This window comes from Micromys minutus, assembly GCF_963924665.1.
Source record: "Micromys minutus genome assembly, chromosome: 2".
NCBI lineage: Eukaryota > Metazoa > Chordata > Mammalia > Rodentia > Muridae > Micromys > Micromys minutus.
This window is the reverse complement of record NC_137971.1, coordinates 96,502,517-96,528,999: the sequence shown is the minus strand read 5'-3', so window position 1 is coordinate 96,528,999 and position 26,483 is coordinate 96,502,517. Positions and strand designations below refer to the sequence as shown.

General features: G+C 40.1%; 1 protein-coding gene across 1 annotated transcript in view; it reads left to right on the top strand.

The window, feature by feature from the left end:
* The window catches only part of RSF1 (remodeling and spacing factor 1), a gene marked incomplete at its 5' end in the record, with an annotated part of 105,571 nt that overhangs the window by 37,441 nt on the left and 41,647 nt on the right, over nucleotides 1-26,483 (top strand). The window contains 2 exons of the mRNA XM_080910823.1: nucleotides 19,623-19,715; nucleotides 22,383-22,588. Coding sequence (XP_080766949.1) covers nucleotides 19,623-19,715; nucleotides 22,383-22,588 — 299 coding nt within the window. The remainder of the gene's footprint in view (nucleotides 1-19,622; nucleotides 19,716-22,382; nucleotides 22,589-26,483) is intronic.

The following is a 26,483-nucleotide window of genomic DNA, read 5'->3' as shown; positions in this document are numbered from 1 at the left end:
CTGGGCTTTTTGTGTAGCCTTGGTGGGCTTAGAACTAGTTCTGTAGACCAGGCTGGCCTTTAACTCACAGAGATTCACCTGCTTACCTAAGAATTAGAGGCATGTGCCAGCACCTGGCCACTTCTAGTTCAACTTTTTTAGTTGAGATATATTCACAAACTAACTTCTTCCTTCTGACTCTTCACAGAGTTGAGCATCACATTAGCACCTAGTCAGGGAAGGAACTTCATCCTCTTTAGCAAGAGTCACACTTCCTGTGTTTTACAATTTGAGTGTGCTTGTTCTGGATGTTAGATTTAAGTGGAATATATATGTAAAATATATGCAAGGCTATATATGTGTAATATATAGCCTTTTGTGCCTGCTTTCTCTTATTAGCATTTTCTGATAGTGATGTTCTGTGTAGTGGTCACTACTGTGTAGTTCCAGAACATTTTCATTACTAAGGAAACTTTGTATTTCTTAAAGACTTCTTTCCACCCTTAGCCCTGGCAGTGACTGATTGGATTTGTCTGGAAGGACTTGCTTGTTCTTGACTGTTCCTGTAAGTGGAATCTTAGCACATGGCCCTTGGGTCTATTCTCTTTCACTTCAATGATATTTTCAAGGCTCATCATGTTTTGGCATAGGTGGGTACTTGTTAATTTCCATTGTAAGGCTAAGGCACATTTTATAGGTTGATGGTATGTGGCTTGCTTTCATCTTTTGCCCACTGTGAAGAGTGCTGCTCATTTAACATTTGAATTTGGGATATACAAGTGATTTTCTCTCTCTATCTTCTCTTCCTTTCTTCCTTTTGTTGGTGGTGGTAGGGAGGGTCTGTGTATCCTTGGCTGTTCTGGAACTCACTCTAGACCAAGATGGCCTCAAACTCTCTGCTTCCTAAAGTGCTGGAATTAAAGGCCCCATCACCCAGCTAAAATGTTATTTTTCAAGATTATTTTGCCTGTTCTGGTCTTGGATTTCCATTTGGGATTAGTTTACAGATTTATAAAAAGTGTAGCAGCTGTTTAATCTGGCTTATAGTTGGCATATTACCATCCTAGCAAAGTACGTCAGGTCTATAAGTATAGTCTGACATTTACATTTTTTAAGGTCTTCTTTAATTTCTTTTAAAAATGTTCTTTAGTTTCCAGAGTTGGTCTTAAATACCCATTTGTTGTGCTTTGTTCTGTATAATATTTTGCAGATATCAAAAGCTACAGGTACTCAGATTTCTTAAGTAAAAGGTCATTGTAATTGCATACAACATACTATATATGTGTTCTCTTATACATGTTATTAATTAGATTGTTTTATGTATCAGCGTTTTCCTTCATGTGTATGCACCATGTGTATTGAATGCCTGGTGCCCTCTGAGGCTAGAAAGGGTTTCAGATCCCCTGGATTAGAGTTACAGAGTTTTGTGTGCTGCAGTGTAAGTCCTAGGAGTAAAACCAGGGTCTTCTGTAGTCTGGGTGGCTTGGTACACTCTGTGTCAGTGGTTCTCAACCTGTGGGTCGAGACCCCTTTGGGGATAGGCCAACCCTTTTATAGATATCAGATATATTGCATATCAAATATTTACATTATGATTAATTACAGTTATGAAATAGCGACAAGAATGATTTTGTGGTTGGGGACCACTACAACAGGAGGAACTCTATTGAAGAGTTTCAGCATTAGGAAGGTTGAGAACCACTGCTTCATGTAGAACAGGTTAGCCTTAAGCTTGTAAGAGATCCACCTGCTTTACCCCTTTGAGTATTGGGATTCAAGATGTGAACCACTGTATCTGGCTCCTATTTCTTATCCTGGATGCTTTCCACCTCACCACGTTGAACCACTGTGGTAGGTTTAATAATATGTCCCCCATATTCTTGGACATCTGAAAAATTGGTTCCCAGTTGGTAATACAGTTTGGGTAGGTGTAGTAGTTGATATCTAATCTCAACCCGGGGTTTCTACCCCACCTTTGATCATTCCATACCCAGATAAAAGGCGCACAACCTTTATATTCATAGTAAGCCTTAATCTGCACTAAAGCTGGGCAGATACCTACCCTCTAAGCTATTATGTCTACGTCCCTGCCTATAGCCCACCATATGACCTGCCCTGTTCCGTCTGGTCTCCTCTTAACTCCAGTTAACTAGCTCTCAGGGCCATATTTTTAACATTCTTACACCATGGCGTCTTCTCTTCTCTCCACCTTCTCCCCTTGTGCTCTCCCTTAGACCCCACGCTGAGGAATCCAAATCCCTACCTATCTCCTGTCCAACTATAGGTTGTCAGCATCCTTATTTAACCAATAGTTTAATATTAAGAAGAAAGGTCACATTGTGGGTGGGGATTCTTGTTATTCTATGGGCAACCAGGCGAAGGGTTTAGTATTACAATAAATAGCAAACCTAAACCTCAGCAGGTGGGTTGAGGAAGTGTTGCCTTGCTGGAGGAATATCATTACTGGGGGTGACTTTGAGGTTTCCAAAGCCATGTATCATTTCTAGTGCATTTTCATTGCTTCCTGTTTGCTTTTTGAGATATGAGTTCTTGGTTGCTACTCCAGCATCTGTGTATGTCACTACGTGTGGTCTCTGTTTCTTTTGACCCTAACCATTTGAAATTGTAAGCCCAAAATAAGTCATTTTCCTGCTGTAAGTTGCCTTGGTTACTGTGTTTTATCATAGCAATAGAAAAGTCTTGAGAATCCTTTAAAGACTATTGGGGCCATTTGATATTTTGAATTAAGAATCTTGGCTGCTGGGAGTTGTCTGGAGGCCAGCAGCACAGGACTGAGTGCCCTGGGACAGAGCAGTCATATCTCACAAACAAACCTACTATTCGGACAAAGAGGAGGAGTTCGAGTACCAGCTTGTCATGTTGCTGGTCCCTAAAACCCATTTGATGTCTGAATCTGAATGGGGAAATCTTGGCGTTCAGCAGAGTCAGGGATGGGTCCACTATATGATTCATGAACCAGAACCTCACATCTTCCTGTTCTGGCGGCTGTCCTTACTCCCTACCATCTTTCTGATAGTGTGACCATGTTGCTTTCTTATTTCTCGCTTTGATATGTAAAGGATACACTGTTTGAATGTGCTGGTGCCTGCTTTGCTTCTGGAATTGAGCCACCAGTGCCACAGCCCTGTCAGATGAGTGTGACCTCAAAGTCCTAGTGTACTCAACATCCAGCAGGCCGTTTTTGCCATCTGTCAGAAGCATGTGAAGTCAGTTCATGACTGTTACAGAGATGGTGTGAATTTGTTGTTGTGGTTTTTACTATAGGGTATTGTATTTATGATTACTTATGGGTTTATGTTTTGATGTATTGGAAACATTCCATTTTATCTGACAAATCTCTTCCATGTTACAAGCCTTGATTAAAGGATTTTTTTAAAAATATATAACCTTAAAAAAAAAAAATCTTTCGTTCTGGTCAGCAACTTGGGGGAGGAAAGGGTTTATTTTGCTTACACCTTATCACTGAAGGAAGCCAAGGCAGGAACTATCTCAAGCAGAGACCATGGAGGATGCTGCTTACTGGTTTGTTCTTGATGGCCTGTCCACCTGCTCGCTTAGTGTGGCCTTCCTTCCTTCCTTCCTTCCTTCCTTCCTTCCTTCCTTCCTTCCTTCCTTCCTTCCTTCCTTCCTTCCTTCCTCCCTCCCTCCCTCCCTCCCTCCCTCCTTCCCTTCCTTCCTTCCCCCCCAGCTCCTTTTCTAATTATTCACTTTACATCCTGTCTGCTGCCCTCCCTCCCCTAATTCTTTCTCCAACCCCTCCCCCATCTCCCCCCTCCTCTTCTCTGGTAGGTAGAGGCCCACTGGTTATCCCCCCTCCCCCACCCTGGCACATCAAGTTACTGCAAGACTAGGCACATCCTTTCCCACTGAGGCCAGCCAAGACAGCCCAGTTAAAAGAACATAGCCCACAGGTAGGCAACAGCTTTTGGGATAGCTCCTGCTCCAGTTGTTGGGGGACTCACATGAAGACTGATCTGCACATCTGCTCCATATAGTCAGGAGGAGGGTAGGTCCAGCTTGTGTATGTTCTTTCGGTGGTGCTTTAGTCTCTGAGAGCCCCAGGGGTCCAGGTTAGTTGACTCTTGGCTTTCCTGTAGAGCTCCCATTCTCTTCAGGGCCTTCAATTCTTCCTCCAACACTTCTGTAAGAGTCTGGCTTATGTTTGGCTGTGGGTTTCTGCATCCGTCTGAGTCAGCTGTTTGGTTGAGCCTCTCAGAGGACAGTCCTGTTAGACTCCTGTCTGCAATCGTAACAGAGTATCATTAATAGTGTCAGGAATTAGTGTTTGCCCATGGTAGGGGTCTCAAATTGGACCAGGTATTGGTTGGCCATCCCCCGTGCCTGCATTTCTTATAGACAGAATAAATTTAGGGTGGAAAGTTTTATGGGTGGATTGGTGTCCCTATCACTCCACTGGGATTCCTGCCTAGCTACAGGAGGTGGCCTCTTCAGGTTCCATATCCCCAGTTCTGTGAGTTACAGCTAAAGGTCGCCCCTATTGATTCTTGGATGCTTCCCTAATCCTGCATCTCTGTCACATCCTCATTGGCTCCCATTTCCCCGCCATCTGGCCATCTCTCTTGACCCTCCCCACACTTGATTATGAATTCCCCATTCCTTCCCCTATTTCCTGTCCCACCCAGTCCCCTCCCTCCATTTGCTTTCTACGATTATTCCCTCTTTTAAGCGATATTCAAGCATCCTCGATTGGGCCTTCCTTCCTGTTTAGCTTCTTTGGGTCTGTGGAGTATAGTGTGGGGATCCTGTATTTTTTGGCTACTATCCACTTATAGGTGAGTACCTATCATGCATGTCATTTTGGTCTGGGTTACTTCATTCAGGGTGATATTCTCAAGTTCCAGCCATTTGCCTGCAAAATTTATGATGTCTCTGTTTTTAATAGCCGAATAACATTCCATTGTTTATCATTTCTTTAGTTGAGGGCCATCTGGGTTGTTTCCAGTTTCTGGTTATTACAAATAAAGCTACTATGAACATAGTTGAGCAAGTGTCTCTGTGTTATAGTGGGGCATCTTTTGAGTATATACCCAAGGGTGGTATAGCTGGGTCTTGAGGTAGAACTATTCCTAGTTTTCTGAGAAACTGCCAAATTGATTTTCAAAGTGGTTGTACAAGTTTGCACTCTCATGAGCAGTGTAGGAGTGTTTCCCTTGATCCACATCCTTGATACTGTGTGCTATCACTTGAGTTTTTGACCTTCCATTTCTGTGAGATGGAATCTCATAGTTGTTTTGATTTGCGTTTCCCTGATGACTAAGGACTTTGAACATCTCTTTAAGTGCTTTTTGGCCATTTGAGATTCTTCTCTTAGGAATTCTCTGTTTAGCTCTTTTATACAACTCAGGCTGATTGCCCAGTGACTTTACCTACTGTGGGCTGGGCCCTCCCACACCAATCATTAATCAAGAAAATGCTCCACAGGCATGCCTTCAGTATAATTTAATTGGAAACTATATACTCAGGTGAGGTTCTATCTTCTGAGATGACTCTAGCTTGTGTAAGCTGAGAAAAGACTAACCAGCACATGCCTTAAAACCTGGTATGTTTACTATGGGGTCCTATCCTGAAAAAAATTATTGACCTTTGTATATCATGCCTAGAATATCCACACTTACCCATTATTTGTTGAGTGAATGGATGGATGAATAATTTTTAAATAACTTGGCAAAGACATAAAGACAGATCTGTATCTATGATGTTTTACTGTTATAAAGAGAAATCTGTTGGTTTTTAAAAAAAGAATATTATACTTGTCCATATATTAAATGTTATTTCCTTTTCTAAATCTCCAAAATGGTCATACCCTATTGTATGAGCCTTATATATAATTAATTATTTGCCAATAAGTTTTGTTTATGTGAAGTTACTAGTCATATCTGTTGCGGCATTAATATGGAACTCCTCTCACAGTGTATGTGTTGAGCCAGTAGTACTGGTTTGGGAGATTGTGGAACGTTTGTGATTTGAGACCTAGAACTGGTGGACATAAACTTAAGAGATGGTGTGGCCTGGCCAGAACCATGTTTCTGGTCGGCCGGATTGTAGGGAATTATAGCTGCATGTTTTGTCCACCATGCCTTCCCACTAATGGACTAGCTCCTAAACTGTGATCCAGAATAAGTTTTCCTCCCTTACATTGTCTCCATAGGTGCTTGGTCAAGGTGATAAGAAAGTAGCCAATAAATGAAAGTCCAAGTTTCACTTTGGGTCAGGTTTTATTGTTAAGCCTTTCTTTTTTAGCCACTACTGTTTGCTGTGAATTATTAAATGTGCTATTGTAGTCTAAAGCAGGAACTAGCAATCTATAGCCAGGTTGATGTCATGCCATAGCGACAAGCCAAGTATTTTGACCACTTAAAATATTTACTATTAGCCTTCTGCAGATACAGTTGATTGACATCTGGTCTAAAGGGCATATAGATCACTGTTTGGGCTGTCATAAAATTACAATACTAGAAAACCACTGACCAACCTGATGTTAAGCATATGGAAAGGATAAACTTCTCCATTTGAATCAAAATGATGTCACGGAAATCAAACACATCAAAAGCCAACTTCATTCTTTTTCAGACCTATTGTACCTGTAGAAACTATGATGTATTCATGTTAGCATCAACATTTTTAGCTTGAACCAAGAATCTGACATTGCCCCAGAGTTCCTTTTCCTGAATCGCAGTAATAAGTCACCATCCAGTTGCTACTGCTTATTTCATGCAGTTACCACACATGCATATTTAACTTGAACCTTGGACCACCGTCCCATCCTTAAACCATTTTGTCATCTCTTCATTGGTGCAAAAGATGTGTGTGTGTGTGTGTGTGTGTGTGTGTGTGTGTGTGTGTGTGTGGTCTTATCCATGTGCACATGTGCAGATGTGTGTGTTCATTCATGCGTACATGTATGGAGACTGAGGAAGTTGTTGGATATCTATCTGTAACATTTTTCTGCCTGACATTAACATTTTGAGGCAGGAATCTTTCTGAATCAGGAATTTTTAGCTAAGCTGGCTGGCAATCGTCATATATTTTCTCTGTCTCCCATCCCTTGCCTTGTTCCTCCCCCCTTTCTTCCCCAGTTCCCCACAAATGCAAAGATTACAGCTTTCACATGAATATGGGGATCTGAACCCAGGCCCTCTCTTGCATAGCAAGTGCTGTTGTCCATTGAGCCATTGCCCCACCACTAAAGGGGACTTATTAGACTCAAATGAAAGTGTAACACTTACCAAGTCGGAAGTTTATCCTCTCACTTACAGTCTCCTCTGTCTTGAACCTGCCATCTTTCCCCTAAGAGTTCCTACATATGCTGTATCTTCTGGAACGCTTTCCTGCCAACTGGTGTTCCTGGCAAACCTACTTATCCCTTAAACCTCAGCTTGAGTATGACTGTCTCCTCGGGGCATTTTCCCAGGAAGATGTTCCTTAGTTTAACTCTATTGTATAACTTTTTCCTCAGAGGACTTGGTATTAACTTCATTATGGAAACTATTGTATTTTGTGTTTTGCTTTGCTTTGTGTTTTCCTCTGAGACTGGGTCTTTCTGTATCGCCTCAAGCTTCTGATTCTATTGCCTAAGTCTCTCTGGTGCTGAGATTACGGACATGTGCCAGAAGGCCCGGTTCCTATTGTGTGGTTTTTATATTGAATGTTCACTGTGCACTGTTTAAAACAATACTTATTTGTGTCTATTATTGTACCTTTGAAATACAGATTATCTCTGTTTTGTGTATAAGGAAATTGAGTTTGAGAAACTCTATAACTTGTGTAGGCCACATTGCTAAAAATGGCAGAACCAGCATTTCACTGAAGCCCAGGACTTGCTGACTCCAGTGCTTTGACAGACCATTGATGAAGTGCCTCTCACAGTGTCTTTCTTGTAGATTGTCTCTTGAATGCTTGTTTCTTCTCACCTTTTAAGAAGTGACATTAAGTTTAACTGTCACTTAGACAATTCTAGTTTTTTTTTTTAAATTTATTTCTCATTTGTAGTCATTAGTTCTGTGTGTGTTTTTTTTTTTAACCTTTCTTTGCTCTGTATTGCTTTCCTGTAGTAGTGCTGTAGTGTGTGTTACTGAGTAATGGGATATCATTAAAATTCTGTTTAAATATAGACCGTGTGAATGTTGGTCATTTACTTCTTCCCTCAGCATAGACTCAGCAAACCACGCTACTCTCACCTAGTTTCTCTAAGAAGTTAAACTAAGACCTACAGAGGGAGCAGGATTCTCTTCAGAGCTAGTACCTTAGTTCACATAATAAGGTACCCAGAGAGAACATAGCAAAGAGGCCTAGCAGTCTATAATGTACAAACATTGTGACAATCCCAGCGAATAGTGAAGAAGCCTAAATTGGGGTTCAAGTGTAGGAACTGTTTTTCCTCTTCCTCCTTCCTGCTCCCTGTCCCTTTGTGGAAGGTAGAATCAATGGATCTTGATAATTTATAGTAGGAAAGGTACCCAGCAACTCAGTGCGCCTAAGGTATTCATTTTTGTTTCTTTCTGTGTACTGGGAAGAACATATTCCCTAACATATGCTGCCCAGTATTACCTAGAATGGAAGAAAACCCACAAATGTATTATTGTTACTTTGTACTTTTTAAGGTAGAATTATCCTTCTAAAAATAAGTGTGGTGAACTGAATTTAAGCTAGATGATCTGCTGGGACCTGGACACCTTGCTTGGCTGGGTAAACCTTGACCTTAAGATTCATATCCCTTTCACTTGGCAAGTCACAAAGAGCTTTGTCTGTCACTGAGTCTCACACATCCATGGAACTGTTCCCTTTCCCTTAGTTAGTGACTTTAGACAACCTTGATGGTGGTGACGGCTGTCACTGCACCAAGTCCAGCATCTGCGCCTATGCTTTCTTGCTGCCCTGCTCCTTCCACAATCAGCTGCAAGACCTTTCAAAAGTAACACGGAAAGTGTTCTTAAAAGAAGCTAACCAGGCTAGGTGTGGTGGTGCACACCTTTAATTCTAGCACTCTGGAGGCAGAGGTAGGTGAATCTCTTGAGTTCAAGGCCAGCCTGGTCTACAGAGTTGAGTTCCAGGATAGCCAGGTACACAGAGAAAACCCCTGCCTAGGAAGAAACTAAATAAATAAGTCACTTAAGACAAGCAAATGGCAGTTTCTTATTTTTATTACATGGTGTGTTCTTTTCGTATATTTTGCATGATTGATGATTATGTTGGCTTTTTTGAGACAGGGTTCCTCTTTGTTGTCTTGGCTGTCCTGAAACTCAGCGTGTAGGCCAGAGTTGCCTCTAACTCAAGAGATCCCTTGACTTTGCTTCCTGAATGCTGGGTTTAAAGGCGTGCACCACCACTGTCCAGCTAGGTGATTTTTTTTTTTTTTTTAAGAAAAAGTTTATCACATTGAATGTAATTGTTGATTTTTAAGACATATTTGGTTTAAAGAAGTGTCAATGTCGCAAATGTGCTTCTTAGACAATAAATAAATAGTAAGTAAATTATTTTACCGACAGACATTAATACGTGAAAGATAATGAGGTTAAGTAGAAAATAACTCAATTTGGGCCAGCAAGATCTTCAGTGGATAAAAGCCCTCGGCAGCAAGCATCGTGATCCTAACCTTGACCACTAGGACTCGCTCACATAGTAGAAAGGGAGAACCAACTCCCATAAATTGTCCTCTGACCTCTTTATGTGTTCTGGGGCGTGCCAGTAAACCAATAAAAATTAATAGAGAATAACCTACTCATCAACAAGAAGCACCCTCATTGTGTATCCCTTCAAATAAAAGAAGACACTACATATGGTGGGGTGGTTGTAATCCCAGCAATGGGGCTGCTGAGGCAGGAGGATTCTGAGTTCTAGGCCAGCCTGGGCTATTTAGTGAGACTTTGTCTCAAAAAGTAACAACAAAAAGAGAGGGAAGATAAAAGACAATTTTTGGTACTCAATCCGATATAGAAATCCTTTGAAAGTAAGTAAATTTTGTAACACATGGTCAAAATAATGTCAGAAAATGCCATTGCTCCATTACCTTACTTACTGTCCCCACTCTCCTGTGCTGGGAACCAGCAAGGTTTGTTCACTGCACAGGTGCACAGTCACTGAATTACACCTGCAGCCCTGACCTCCGGCTTTTATTCTCTGGAAGCTGCCATCAATTATGAATTCATAAGGGACATTTTTTATCATTTTATAATTTAATCATATTTGATAAGAATTAGATATTTACAGATGTATTTCTCATGTGAAATAAGTTCCTATTTCTTTGAGCTTTTTTCACTTTGGAGGGAATAATGTTGCTGTGAACATTTATACACACAATTTCTTATGGACATATTAATCATTTATGTGTATCCATATTCAGAAGTAAAAAGGTCATATAGTTATTTCCTTGTTTAACTTTTTGAGAAATTACTGAATGACTTTTCATGGTCGTTGGACCATTTTTTTATACCCACAGCTCTCTGACCTCTATACAGGACATTTTAAGGAGAATAAGAGAGACTTGAGGGAATACAGATTTACGTTATCCCAAACTTCCTGTTCTATATGGAAGCAGTTTTCTGGGGCTTTTATGGTCTTATACAAAGAATGGTATAATTCGAAATAACTTTAAACTACATTGGTGGGCACAGCAGAGTGCTGTGTGCTGCGAGAAGGGTGGGCTATCTATAGGCCCAAAGTCCTGTCTGATAGCATTCTTAACTCTTGATTGGAAGAAGCCAGTAATCAATAGGTTAACAACTCCTAGAAGTTTTTATTTTTATCGTGAGGGGTTGATTCAGATACAGAGTGGGTAAGGGATAGATGTTTGAGAAGGTGAAGACTAGCCCAAGATGAAGTAATTAGCCTTTGAACCTACCAAATTCCAGTCTCTCCTCAGTACCGAAGTCCGGTGGGTCAGTCAGTTTCTACAGACCAGATACTCCTTCCAGAAGTTCTTGTTCATAGCCAGGCACAGCATCTTCTTAGGGATTCTACTTCTCCACAATGAGATAATGGCTGCTGGTGTCTGAGAACTTCCTTTTGGTTCTGGGCTTTTGTGCATGTAATGCATTTAGTTAACACCACATTCCGGGTCATATACAGGTGATTCCCATGATGCTCTGAAGGACAGGTAGAGGCTGCAAAGCGAGGAGTGAAGCCAGGTTGTCAGTACTCCCGCAGGAACACTCAGTCCAGCGAGCGCACAGTGCTCACGGTGCAGAGCGTCCTCTCACTGCTTATTCTTTGTTCATGTGTGGCCCGCTACTTTCTTATCACTGTGAGATCACACCCAGTGAAGTGACCTAAGGGACGTTTTGGCTGACACTTTTAGGGTTTCTAGTCACCGTTTAAGGAAGGCATGCAGTACGAGCGGCTCCGTCCTTGTTTGCACTAGTGTAGGACAACCAGGCTTCTATGGACCAAGAAACAGAAAATGTCCCAAAAGTTTTATAATTTACACAGTACCTCCAGGTGGGAATCAACTGTTCACATACATGGACTTTTAGGGAATATTTTGGTATTATATGTTAATATCAGAAAGAGCTCTGCACTTGTAATGAGAAAGCAGCCGAGTCTCTTAATTCTAAAAATGTTTAATCACCAACTAAATGAAATTTAATTATTATTAAATGAAACTGTATGAATGCCCTCAGCATACCGTTATCAAAGTGTGACACTAACTTGCCAAAGAAATGGCACCATAGTCTTTGCTGACATTTTTCCTTTTGCAGCAATCATTCCTCACAGATGTACTTGTTTGACTGCATTATTTATGCTTGTGGATATAGGAATGCTACATTGTACTTTCTTTAGATTTCTGCAGAACTTCTGTTGACTTCAGATGGCTCAATGGCTCTTTTATAATCACGTACCTAACAGACTTTCCCGTGGAGAGTCATGTTATGGCTAGGAAATTTCCTATAGCCAGAGTGCTCCCGTATGTGACTTCAGTACCCTGTTTGTCCCATCTGCTTATCTGAGGTTTGCAGCATTTTGTTATGACCACTTGATTATTACCTGTCAGCAACACTCAAAGTATTGCCCCTCATAGTCACAGAGGTACCACAGACAGACCATCAATATTTGGACAAAGAATAGTGACTTAGTTCCCTGTGGAGAAAAGCCTTTAGAAACGCATTGGAACGTTCTAGCATGTTAGTAATGTATACTTTTCTTGATTCCTGACTGAACTGAGAATGACCGAAGAATACAGTATAGAGAGAATTTTTCATGCATTTGATGTAGCATTTTATATATTTTAACTCTTGTCTATAATGTCAAATTTTTAAAAAACATATAATTTGCAAAATGGAACATGTATTCTACTTCATACCACACATACAGATTAACTCAGAATGATTCAGTAATGTAAGACCTAAATCTGCAAAACTCTTAGGGGAAGTCCTTGTGATCTTAGGTTTAAACTATATATTCCCAGATAGGACACAACTATAGTGTAGGCAACAACTGGAACGATGAAAATCTTCTGTACATCAAAGGGCGTTATACAGCAAACGAGATACTGTGGAATGAGATACTTTATGCTGCAGTGATGTTAGCAAAACACCACATAAAATAAAATTGCCCCTTCCCTCCCCCCAAGAAAGACAAACACCTCGTAGGTACAGAGGAGATGGCTCAGTGGTTAAGCAATACCCAGCAAGTTTGAAGACCTTACTTTGGATCCCCAGGATCCCCAGAATATCAGGTGGTTGTGGCAACCTGCCTGTAATTCTGGCCTTGGCTGGTAGAGACAGAATTCCCAGATAAGCAGGCTAGTCATACTAGCCCTACCAGCCGGCTCTGGATTTGCTTGAGAGACCGTGCACAAGCTCAGTGAATAGCAAGAAGCGTTCAGGATGGTTCCCAGCAACAACCTCAGTCAGGCTTTGACATGCACTTAGCATGCATGTATGTGCACCCAACCCACTTGTGTGTTCACATACATGGAAACATACATATAAACATGCATGTAGTAAAACACACACACATATACACACACAAATACACTGGGAGAGGGGAGGAGGACAAACTAGGGAACTGGAGAAATGAGTCAACAGTTAAGAGCACTTGTTGCTCTTGAAGAGGACCTAGATTTGATTTTAAGTACACAACCATTCAATTCAGTTTCTGGGGATCTGACATCCTCTTCCGACCTTCACAGGCACACGGCATATGCAAGATTCACATAAATGTAGACAACAGTCATTACCTACAAGAAATCTTTAAAAAGTCCAAAAGTTGGGTGCACTCTTAATTCAACAAAGAAAAGGCACTCAGAAATAGATCTCTAATTAATATATGCATTTCTAGGTGTAGCCTAGCCAGTGGAATAGTGTGTAGTATGTGTGAAGCTCTGGTTTGGAACACTGAAGAAACCAGATGTGTGACACACTTCAGTAGTACTTGGGAAGCAGAGGCAGGAGAATCAGAAGATCAGGTTATTCTTGGTTAAGTTACATAGTGATTTTGAGTCAGTCTTGGTTTCGTGAGACCCTGTTTCTAAATAAAGTAGATGACAAGCTTACCCCAGGTCCTATAGCATGAGAGGAGAATTTAATGGTCCAAGAATTTACTTGAATTATGAAATGATGTGTGCTTGTGGGCATGCATGTGTATATGTGCATGTGGAGGCCAAAGGTTGATGTTGGGTGTATTCCTCAGTTGTGCCTTCTACCTGCTTTATTTTGAAGTCGTCTCTCAGACACCTGCCGTCATGCCTTGCCCGCACTGGGGTGATGGGCAGGCCTGGCTTTTGACATGGGTGCTGGGTATCTAACGCACAGCTTAATGCTTTCAGAGCTGGGACTTTGCTAACTGAGCTATTTTCCTGGCCCAAGAAATGTTTTAGAAAGTGAAAGGTAGTAATGACTACTCAAAATCCTAAATAAAATTAATAATAATTGTGGATTATGCAGTTAAAAAGGTAAATTTTATTTTAAACATTTATTATGCATAAAATAAATTTAATATATGTGTTTAAGTACCCATAGTAAATAAAATTTAATGCAATAGGTTTCTCTAGATTTAGTAAGAATTTTAGCTTCAAAATACTGGCTGTTGGTACTGGTAAGAGCCAGAGAGGTGCAGATACTTATCAGCAAGTCCATTGAGCAGGTGGAAGGAGAGAACTGGCTGCTGTGGTGCACACACACACAGACACAGACACAGATAATATCACATATAAAGACACAATTACTCTCAGAAGCCAGACTGGTTGGGAAGAGCAGGATTGGCAGAAGAGGCATGAAGGAGGAGTATGGAGAGGTGAATCGATCGCCATAACTTACCTCATCTACAGCAAAGCAATGAGTATAAATTTAGGTTAATATAGATTTAAGGCTGGAGAGGCTCAGCCATTAAGAACTCTTGCTACTCTTTGAGGGCCCAAGATTGGCTCCTAGCATCACATAATTGCTTATAACTGGCTGTAACTCCAGTTCCAGAGGGTCTGACATCTTTTTTTTTTTTTTTTTTTTTTTTGGGGGGGTCTTCATGGGCACTGTGTAGATATGGATGGTATTCATTTATTCTTGCAGAGATAAATACTCATGCATAAAATAAAACAGAAAAACAAAGGTTAAAATATATAAAATACGTTATAAATGTATAAAAACATAATGAAATCTTGTCATATTAATATAGGCTATTAAGCTTCAAAATTTACTACCATATTAGATATAACATTAGAAGTGGTTTAGCAAAATATATGCTTAACCCCCAGAAAATAAAAATGGGAAATTAAATTCATCTATCACTAACAATGGTATTTACCTCTTAACCCTGTTCCATACACGGAAGCTAGTGTTGGTAAACAATCTTTACCTCCATTTTGAAGATTACTAGCATACTATTTTTTACTAGCTCTTTTAACTCCTTCCTGTGTTCTAATTGACTCTTCTTATGGCTTTCTAGAATTCCTTTCAGGTTTGCATATATGTAATGGAGGCATGGCACAGCAAGTATGTGATTGGCACATTCCTTGTCTTTTATTTGCCCCAAACCTCCATTTGCAGAAGAAGAGCCTGCAAGTCCAAGGCGAACAGGTGATTGACTCAACAAAATCACCCTGCTGGTAGGGAGAGGCAAGATTTGAAACTCAAGCTATGTGATTTTAAACTTTCATGTAAGTTAAACCCTCAATCAGTAGACAGAAAAAAAGTGATTAAAAAAATCAGAGCAGAAATTAGTGAAATGGGGATTTAAAAAGGCTACAGATGATCAGTTAAAAAAACAAAAAGCCGTTCGTGTGTGTGTGTGTGTGTGTGTGTGTGTGTGTGTGTGTGTGTGTGTGTGTGTTAGTCATTATTGTATAGGTGTCCACATAGGTCATGACATCAGATGACTTGGAGCTCTGTCTCTTGTCTTGTCTTTTTCTCACACATGTGTGACTTGTGTACATACACATGTGTGCACACACATTCTCTCTCTTCTCTCTCCTCTCTCTCTCTCTCTCTCTCTCTCTCTCTCTCTCTCTCTCTCTCTCTCTCTCTCTCTCTAGAAAATGCAGTTTTTATGCAGTCTGGCCTATTCTTTGATCACAATGCCACTGATTCACAAATGTCACTACTTGAAGAAACCCTTTGTTAGGTCTCTCTTCTCTTCCTCCATTGATTGTATTGGTGTTTCTGTCCTGTATTCTGGTATTTGTAGATTATCGATTGATTGGGTTTGAGTTCTTGGTACAGAATCATTTCCTTTTGGGTCATGGCTTGGCTTGAGACAGGGTCTCATTTTCCCAGGTTGTCCTCAGACTGGCTGTGTAGGATGATGTTGAACTCTCAGACCTCTTGCCTCCATCTGCCAGTGCTGGGGTTACAGTGAGCACCACCGTATCTGCTTTATGCAGTGCTGGGGTTACAGTGAGCACCACCGTATCTGCTTTATGCAGTGCTGGGGTTACAGTGAGCACCACCGTATCTGCTTTATGCAGTGCTGGGGTTACAGTGAGCACCACCGTATCTATCTGCTTTATGCAGTGCTGGAGGCTGAACCCAGGGCTTCGTGCTGCAGTCTCCAGAGATCACCCCTTAATTCATCTTTGCCTTCCCTGTTCTAAGTGAGAGCTTGTCACTATTGGTGCTCTGATATTTGCTTCAGTTCTGTTTCTGAAACAGGCAGAGATAGTCATAGCTCAGTTCTGGTGAAGTATAATTTAAAAACATGTGCAAATATGGAACTAGATTTATCACATTTAGTGTATTCTGTATCTCTCTTGGTGGCAGATGACTTCTATCAGTAGCATTTGAAATACATTTTTAACAGCTGATTAGAGAGTAATGCCAGTTACACCCCTCATTTAGCCCTCATTGCCCATTTCCTTGCTGTGGTTAACTACACAATCCAATCTAAGATTTGAGATGTTTTCCTACGTTTCATAAAGCCGACACTTTCCCAGGTGTGGTGGCACACACCTGGGATCCAAGTACTTGAGTGACAGAGGCACAAGAGGGCAAGGACAGCCTTAGCTACAGAGTAAACCAGAGCCAGTGTGTGCTACATGAGCCCCTGTCTCAAAAGAACAGAATGACTACTTTTAAAATAAACAATTCAGTGTTTTTGTCTTGTTTTGTTTCTTCTTGTACTTGTTTTTGTATATTTGTGAGGAGTTCATAACCGATCTTAATTTTAAAACATCTTTACCAGTCAAAAGTGAAAGCCATTAGGCCATACTTCCTGCTTGTCCTCCACCTTCTCCTGGTTCAGTCTCTTGCTGCTGTGTAGTGCTGACGAGCCGCTGAAAGAGCAGGTTCATTGCGGATCTCAGTTCGGCACGGTTCATCATGATGGTCAAGTCAAGGCAGCAGGAGCTCCAGTCAGCATTACCATTGCGGCCAGGGATTGCTCATCTAGTCTAGGATCCCAGCTAGGGAATGGTTTCACCTACAGTGGGCGGGTCTTCCCATCACAGTTTTATAATCAGGGTAACCCACTGCAGGCATGTCCTGATGACTCTAGATTCCGTCACACTGACAGCATCGTTCATCACATCTGTCAACCAACTGCCAGTCTGTTTTCTGTCTCTGAATTTAAATGCCAGTATTTTAGACATTCTGTGTATCCTCAAATCAATAGGATCTTGTAGTAGACATCCTTTAGTGTGGTTTCTTGCATTAGCTTGTTTTCCGATTCATCCAAGCAGCCATATATTTTGTTGTTATTGCTTTGATTGGTTTTTATTTTCCCTTTCTTTGTGGGGTGGGTACTGGGGATAGGTCTAAGGTAGTGGTTCTCAACCTTTCTATTGCTGTCCCCGTTTAATACAGTTCCTCATGTTGTGGTGACCCCAACCATAAAGTTGTTTTTGTTGCTACTTCATAACCGTACATTCTCTGCTGTTAATAATCATAATGTAAACACTGATTTTTCTGGTGGTCTTAAGTGACCCCTGTGAAGGGGTCTTTTGACTTCCCGAAGGGGTCATGACCTGTGGGCTGAGAACTAAGGCCTTCTCATGCTTTGCTCTCATGAGCCTTGTCTTCATCTGTGCCTCATTCCTTGTTACAGCTATATGCAATTCTGCTGTGTGCAATTTCACTATGGAGCTGTATTTTGTTTTCCTGTTGACATTTGAGTTGCTTTTACCTTTTAGCTATTGGGAACAATATCGCTCTTATGTTTTATTTTTCCTATGTAAATTATTGGGGTTGCTAAGAAATGTGGTACCTGTTCAGGTCCTGCCACTTTAGCTTTTGACACACAGTCATTTCATGTGTACCTTATGTTATCTACACTTCTCATTAAATGGTACCCTTAGGCATTTATTTGCTTTGTTACATGGATAGACACACACACACACACACACACACACACACACACACACACACACACACACGTATATATACAAAAACGTGCTGTCAGAATTTTGTGGAACTCTAGGAAATGGGGAATTTATCCTTTCTGTGAGACTTTTACCATTTTCTGTATTTTTTTTGTGGTCATACCATTTGCCTTATATTGACCTCTGATTTATTTATTTATTTTTACTAGTGAAGGATGGCACTAGGGACATCTGGGAAAGTGCGCCCTTCCAGATGTCCTTCCTACTCCTAGTCTTGGATTTAGAGTGGCTGACGCTTTCTCTGTTATTTACTTGTGTGTTTCTTTCAAATCTCTGCTTTAACCAGTGCCCTGGCTCCAGAGAATTTCTCACCTTGTTTTGCTTCTTCTGCTTTGGCCCTCATTTTATTATTTGTTACAATAACAATAAACTCCATGACATTGGCAGGTACACTGCATAATGTTTTATGTCCACTTTACAGCCCCTGAGATCATCTTCATCATCGTCATCTTCATCACCACTTCACTGCTGAGTTCAAACATAACCACTTGGTCATAGAAGTCAAATCCCTCTGGAATTTAGCACATGGATCTTTTCTAGCTTCTTAGGAAATAATCTAAGAAAGAGTTTTCCTGTGAAGATGTGTTGAACAGAGAGCTCACTCTGCTTTGTGTACTTACGTGAGACGAGGTGTCACTGTTCAGTCCAGGCATGTCTGAACCTGTGGTCCTTCTCATTCCACCTCTGCAGATGGCCAGCGCGCCCCACACCTAGATTTGCACTGACTCTTGGGTGGAGCATTTCCAGGTGTTTTCTCTTCAGTCTCTTATAGTGGCTCTGATTTGGCTAAAGTGCTTATGTAGGAAAAGAATCCTGAAACATTGGGAGTTAGAGCCTGTTCCTGAAGTTGTAAAGAAAATGCCTAGCAGTGGAGAGTCTTTACTGCAGCGATGTAAAGGGGACACGGATTTGAAGAGAGTTTCTACTGAATATGTCTGTAGAATTCGACCTGGTTTTGAACTCAAATAATTATTCTCATGTGGAAAACTTATATCCACAAAATACACAAAGTTGTTGAATAGACAGAAAACACAAGAATTTTTTTCCACGTCATTGCTAATGTTTTTTAGATTTATTTATTTTACTTTTTATATGTATGTTTATTTTATATGTGCTTTGCCTGTATTTATGTATGTGTACCACACATGTACCTAGTGCCCTCCAACATCAGAAGAGGGCATCAGATCTTTCTGGACTGGAGTCATGGATGTTTGCGAGCCATTGTGTGAGTGCTGGGAACTGGACTGGGGTCCTCTTCAAGAGTAGCAAGTGTTCCTAATCATTGAGTCATCTCTCCACCTCCAGAGACTCTTTAAGTTTTTACAGGTGTTAGTAGATATTTCTGATGGATCTAAATATTATGCAATGTAAATTGGAATTGGATTGGCCTGCCATTTCTGAATTCTTTCCTCTGTATATGTATTAATAAGAACACAACATAATCATAGAAGACAACCAATGTTTATTGCTATTTAACTTTACATTGCAATGACAAGATGGCTAAGAAAACCATCCTACACAGGGAAACATTTATTTTGGCTCATGGTTTCAGAGGTTTGGGTGTCTTGGCTCTGGGCGTATGTGGTACAGCAGTGCTCTTTACCCACACGTTCTCAGAAGCAGAAGTGGGCACAGGGACAATAATAGCCCTTCAGCGACCTACTTTTCCAGCCAGCCCTCACCTGCTAAACTAATCAGCTTCCAACACCTGAGCCTTGGGTGCCATTCCAAATCCAAAGTACAATAAATACTAACGAAAATTGTTTACATGTATTGAGCTATTAATTTTCTGTTACAGATATGCCAAGAGTTTAACAGTACCTGGGCATGGGAGATGGAGAAGAAAGGCTATCTTGAAATGAGTGTTGAATGCAAACTAGCACTCTTAAAGGTAATGCATGTATTATTTGTTGCAGTAATTTTAATTTAAAAGTTTACGTTGATGCCTAAGTTATAAGAAAAGAAAACCATGGTCAGTAAGATAGTTCGGTGGGTAAAGTATTTGCCACCAAGTCTAACAACTTCAATTTGGGTTGGTGGGACGAGTCTGGAAAGTTGTCCTTCGTCTTCCATATGTGTGCTATAGCATGCAAGTGACCCCATGCATGTGGATGTGCATAACTGTAACTCAGTACTTGGGAGGCTGACTCAGAAAGGTCATGAATTTGAGGCCAGACTGGGCTGTTTCTCATATCCCAGCCAAAAGCCATGGGGGAAGGGTAGACATTTTATGATTAAAAAAACAAAAGGTTCTTTCATTTTTTTCCCCTTGTTTTTCAGTGATTAAAAGTCTATTCAGGGCCGAGGAGATAGCTTTGCAGATAGAGTCCTTGCCTGACAGGCATAGGGAACAGATATCAGCTCTCTAGAACCTACTTACAAAGACGGGTAGTGTGAGCCTGCCTGTAGTCCCCACCCTCGGGAGGCAAGCTGGACAGGTACGCCAGGCAAAGCCTTGTGCTCTGGGGTCAGTGAGGGACCTGTCTGAATGGAAATCGAGAATGGTCTATGAAGACAGGCTTTACATTGATCACTGGCCTCCATGTGTAGGAGCACCCACATACATGCAAAAACAGTGCATATGCACAGCACACACATAACCATCACATCTTTACTGTTTATAAGGGTTGTCTTTACAGTCTATTTTTAATTGTTTCTGATTAGAGATATAGTAACAGAATAGAGAAGTAGTTGCCTTGGTGGTTTTCTTCATTATTTCTGCTGCCACCTTCGATCACTGTATCTCACAGGATGTTGATAATGTGCTTATTTAATACATTGACATCCTCATTGTTTTCCAGTTGAATAAAGGTATGCCATTGTGTTAATAAAACCGATTAAAATGGGTCATCTCAAGCTCAATATAGGCTTACTTTCAAGTTTGAGTTTTCTTTTATTTATGTTCTCTAAAAGGAGCAGTCTTCATTGCTTTGAGATTTCACAGTGCTTCTTTAGCAACATCCTTATTTATAAGACTTTAGGGGTTTTGGGCCATTCTTTTGTTTGTTTGCTTGCTTGCTTGCTTCTTGTTTGTTTGTTTTTGAGACTGGGATTTTCTATGTAGCCCTGGATGTACTGGACCAGGCTGGCCTTGAACTCCTGAAGTTTCACCTGCTTCTGCCTAATGAGTGCTAGAATTATAGGCTATCACTGCCTGGCTATGCAATTCTTAATATGCACTATGTGTGAGATAAGATAAGGCGAGAATAGCTGTTAGATATCAACTGCTCTTTTAGCTCACATGAAGTCTACAAGATGCACACAGAAGTCTTTCTGAGGTGCCCTGTCCACTTAGCATTTACATTTGTAGTGTGTCCAAATTTGTCTTTAGTTTTATTTGGTTTACCTGGACTTTACTGTTTTGCAAAGACATGTCTTCAACTCTTAGGCTCAAGCGCTCCTATTACAGCAGCCTTCAGAGTAAAGGAAAAATTAGGATTTCTTAAAATACTGCGTAGAGATAGACCCACAGTTTGTCAGAAAAGTGGAGTGGTCAAATGATTCAGCACTCCTACTGTACATCCTCTGGAAATGAGATCAGCATTAAACCCAATAAATAAACCAGCAAAAGCAAATTGTGGCTCTCATAACCATAGCTCTCATGTGCACTACAGCAGTAATCAAAATTGATAGATAATTAATTGATGGATCTCAGTGAATAAGGAATGCATTTGCAGCCTTTAAGAAAAAGTGCTAGGGATATGGCCAGCGGGTAGAAACAACTACAGTCTGAAGGCATTAGTTCAGTCTTGGGACATAAAAGTAGGACAGAGCCTAGTCCTACAAGTTGTCCTCTGACCCACATGCAAGCTGTGACACATGTGTGCCCACAGACACATAAAGAGAATAAGTAAAAATTTTAGTTAAGACATTTTTAAATTAGGAAGACATTGTGTTGAGTGTAATAAGTCAGGCACAGAAAGAAATTACACCATGCTCTCACTTTAATGTAGAACTTAAGGAGTCAGGAATACAATGGTGTTAAACCCTGGTCAGTGGGGTGGCAATCAGATTGGAGAGATTTTGGGTAAACTTACAAAATTTCAAGTTGTTGGGCGATAATATTGTGAGGTAATTATAATTACATAGTTGAAAATTGTTAGTAGATTTTAAGTCTTCTCATCACAAAGTCTGCTTGAATTAATCACTCTACATTGTTTTATATTGCATCCTAAGTGTATATATTTTATTTGCCAATTATATTAATGGTTTTAAAATATAAGGGAAAATCTAAATACAGTATTATACAATGGTATATAATTGGGGGGTTTTTAGTGCACACAAACCCAGTTTAGTAATATAATTTGACTTGTATGTAAGTAAAAGTATATGTTAAATGTATATATTAAAACTCTACATTGGTATAAAATTAAGATGTTACCTTTCAATTTACCTTTTAAAGTTGATTAAGCAGATTCTCCATAATAAAATGAAAGACTAATACAAAACAGATGGAACTGTGTGGCCTCTTGGCTTTGTAGTCAGTCCTGAAAGTGTATCATACTTATTTGAGAAGTGTGTGCATAGTATTTTAAACCACAACATAACTGTTTTTCAGTATCTCTGTGAGTGTCAGTTTGATGACAATCTTAAATTCAAGAATATAATTAACGAGGAGGATGCTGATACTATGCGTCTCCAGCCAATTGGGAGAGACAAAGATGGCCTCATGTATTGGTACCAGTTGGATCAAGACCACAATGTGAGAATGTACATAGAAGAACAAGATGATCAAGATGGCTCTTCTTGGAAATGCATTGTCAGGTACCTCTATTGGAATCTTTTTATGAACTGCTCTCTTTGATCTGTGAGGCCAGAGTGGTCTTTTTCTTAATGAAAATTGCCAAATTTTCTAAGGCTCATCTAGTACTCAGTCCAGTGTCCATAGTAGGTACTTAAATATTTGCAAAATAAATATAAACAACATTTTCATCCATAGCAAGACATATACTTTGCTCAAAATGTTGTGATCTGAATATTAATGTTTAAGTTAGCTACATGTAAGGAGGAAAATATTCTTAGATATATATGTATATCAAAGCATCGTTTGGTTCTCTTTTCCTATTTCAATGTGACCAGTTCATCTGTACCGTTTTTCTTGGAGTTCTGGAGAACATGTGCTTTTGTTTTTGAGAACATGTTTCTTAAATTTTTTTTTTTATTTGTACTGACAGTTATATACCTTGAAATTTTATTTTGTCTAACTTTTTAAAAAATAGATCAATGATACTAGATCTTTGCAGAAAATTTTTTTGTTTTTAATTTTTTTGTCTCACAATTTAATTATTTATAAATATCTCATTAATAACCATAGTATGTAATAATATTGGATCTGTTAGTGGCGTGATACCTTCTGGCTATAAATTAAAGCTGCTCTGACAGGAACTCGTATCTCTTTTGCCCCATTTTTATTTTTAGCTTATTTTTTATTAGTGATTACTAATTCATTACTAACATTGATTTGATGAGTAAAGCTCAGCTTTCTTCCATTCTCGAGGATAAATCTGAGCTGAATGAGTTCCTGGGGTGTTATTAGCAGGTATAGTTCCTGGTTCTCTTTTGTTGGTGGGTTTTGTCCTTGTTTTGTTTTTTTTATTTGGCACAAGCTGTCCTAGAACTGGCTTTGTAGTCCAGACTGGCCTCGAACTCACAGAGATCCTGTTTCCTATACCTCCTGAGTATTGGGATTAAAGACGTGGGCCAACAGCGCCTGGCATGGATCTCTTTTTAGCTAAGTTTCTAAAGGAAGGTGAGCAGCCTACTCCTGAAATAACACTCTCTCCCTATTGGCTGTGTGGATGCAGGGTTCTCTTCGTGATGGTCTACTGCCAAGTGTACTGTTCCAAATGAAAATATTTTCTCCTGCTTTGTAGATCAAAAAACTGGAACAGAGAAATAATCATGTTTAGTATTGCTAATGCTCACCTTTTTTTTTTTCTTTTTCAGCAACAGGGTTTTACCATCTTGTTCTTGTTTACAAACAATAGTAAGGACAATGTTCTTTGTATCTGTGGGATCTCAATAGCCTCTCTAGCCAACAACTCATAGGCAGAGTTCCCACCTGGATTCTTACTTAGTAACACATGGACATGCCCTTTTACCTACTATAGGGTGCCTTCTCTGGCTAATGCTTACCTTTTGAAAACCATTTTCACATGCACATTGTTTAAGTATGTCCATGATGTGAGGGTTTTTGTTTTTTTGTTTTAACCTAGTTGATGTATTTGAATCTGGATTATTTTTTTTAACCACTTATTGAAATGTTACTTATCTCTAAGATTGTTTCCTGTGTTTCATTTAACTTTTGCATATGTCTCTGTATTGGTATGCATGTGTATTTGCATGCATGTGAGCACACTGTACACGTCTGTTGGCTGGAATCGGACGTCTGGAGTCTCCTTAGTTGCCCTCTGCCTTCTTCATTGAGACAAGGTCTCTCACTTGAAATCAGAGTTCTCTCAATATGACTAGTATGGCTAGCCAGCTTGCTTTATGGATCCCCCTCCTCCAGTGCTGAAATTTCAGGTGGGCTGCTATGCCACTAGGCATTTATGTGCTTTCTGGCTTTAAAAACTCTGGTCCTCATATTTTCCTGGCAAGCACTTTACCTACTGAGCCATCTTCCTAGTCTTATGCTAAGATAGTAATTCCTCCCTACGAGCTATTAAGAGAAATATACGGAGGATTATAGTAGAGCCATATCACTTGCTCTTTTCTTCCTACTCTTTTTTTTTAATAGAACATGTCACATTAAACAAATTTAAATGTGTGTGTGTGTGTGCGCATGTGTGTGTGTAACGTTGGGAAATTGGTTTTCTCTTTTCATCTTTGTGTAGTTTATCAGGCTTGAACTCTGGTCCTCAGGGTTGTGCTGTATAGAGCCGCACCACAGACCCATGCTTCCCGCCTTTTGCATTTTTTCCCCCCAAAAAGTATTTATCAACAGATGGTTAAAATTCCAATAGTGTTTTTCACCCCTTTTCAGCCATGACTGGCTTTGTTTTTGTTGTTTCTGGCTTCAAAAAACAAGAACAAGGTGCTGTGATTGTAGCAGTTCCCAGGGTGTTTCCTTAGATATATAAATGTTACATAAGCAAACATAGAGGCATATTACTGTAACCCTATGTAGAAACTGGAAGGTCAGAAATTCAAGGTTATCCTTGGGTACACAGTGCATTTGAAGCTAGCCTAGGCTGTATGAGACCTTTTCTCAAAACGAAAATGAAAACCAAACAGCAAAACCCAAAACTAAACAGATTCTCTTCTTGTGTGCTAATATCTATTTCCAATGGACATTAACTATTGAGTGACGTGTCTATAGTCGGTGTTTAGATCCCAGTGCTCATAAAAATGCCTAAGCAGTTCTGCCATGTTAGCAATAGGAATTTATTTAGTGAAGGTAGTAGCAGGTTGGTTTTGGCCTTTATGAATTTTTTTTCAGTGGTGGTTGTTTTTTGGAGACTGTCTCTCACTACATTTTCCTTGCTAACATTGAACTCAGAGATTGTCTGCCTCTGACTCCTGATAAGATTTAAAAGGCATGCACCAGCAGGCCCTGCTTGTGTTTCTTTTGCTCAGTATGCTCAGGAACTCTGACTATGTAAATATAGAAATGTTTGAGACCATGCAGAAACACTTGAGTTCACTGACTGGTAGCCACTGACCAAGTTTTTAAACATGTGATGGACATGTGTTGCTTTATTTCATTAGTCAGTTTATGTTGCATACAGTCTTGCACAGTAAGAAGTTCAAGGTGTGAGGGTGGTGTGCAGTTTAGCTAGCATCTCTGGCTGATCCCGGCTCCTATGGAGCTTTGCTTTGTAAAGACTAGTCCTAGTTGTATAGTGTATGTTTTCTGGATAGCATTAGCTTTCCTCAGATTTTTTTCTTTTTTAAGATTTATTTACTCATTTTATGTATGAGTACATTGCTGCTGTCTTCAGACACACCAGAAGAGGGCATCTGATCCCTTTACAGATGGTCGTGAGCCACCACGTGGTTGCTGGGATTTGAACTCAGGACCTTTGGAAGTATAGTCAGTGCTCTTAACCAGCCCCCTTTCTTCAGATTCTTGCTTATTATGAGATGCTTGTGACACGGTATTTTAGCTAGCTTGTAACTGAGTGACTCATTGGAACTACTACTGGTAAATGTTGTGAACTGTCTTGTCCACTAAGAATTTAATTTTGTGAATGTTAAATATAAAAAGTATATTTTGGCTTCCTCAAGAAGATACCACTTCGGTTACATGGTAGCACACGCTTCAATCCCAGCAGAGATAGGCAGCTCTTGGTGAGTTTGAAGCCAGCCTGTTTTCCATAGTGAGAGTACAGGGGCAACCAGGCTTTGTAGAAAGTCCCTATCTCAAGACAGACAAGAAAATATGTGTGCTAGAGCTACACTTAATCAGTACAGTGCTTGCCTAAGGAGTGAGAGGCCATAGATTGATACCCACCACTTTCTCCCTAAAAATGGCATTACTGGGTTGGGGGTGAGGTCATAGTTTAGAGAAGGATATTTGCATAGTATGTGTGAAGCTTGCAGTTTGACCACCACTAACAATATATACTTATGATATGTATACTTAACATTGGCACCCAAAATAATGTGGGGTACAATCTCACTAGATCCTGATGAGGTCATTCAGAGAATATAGTTA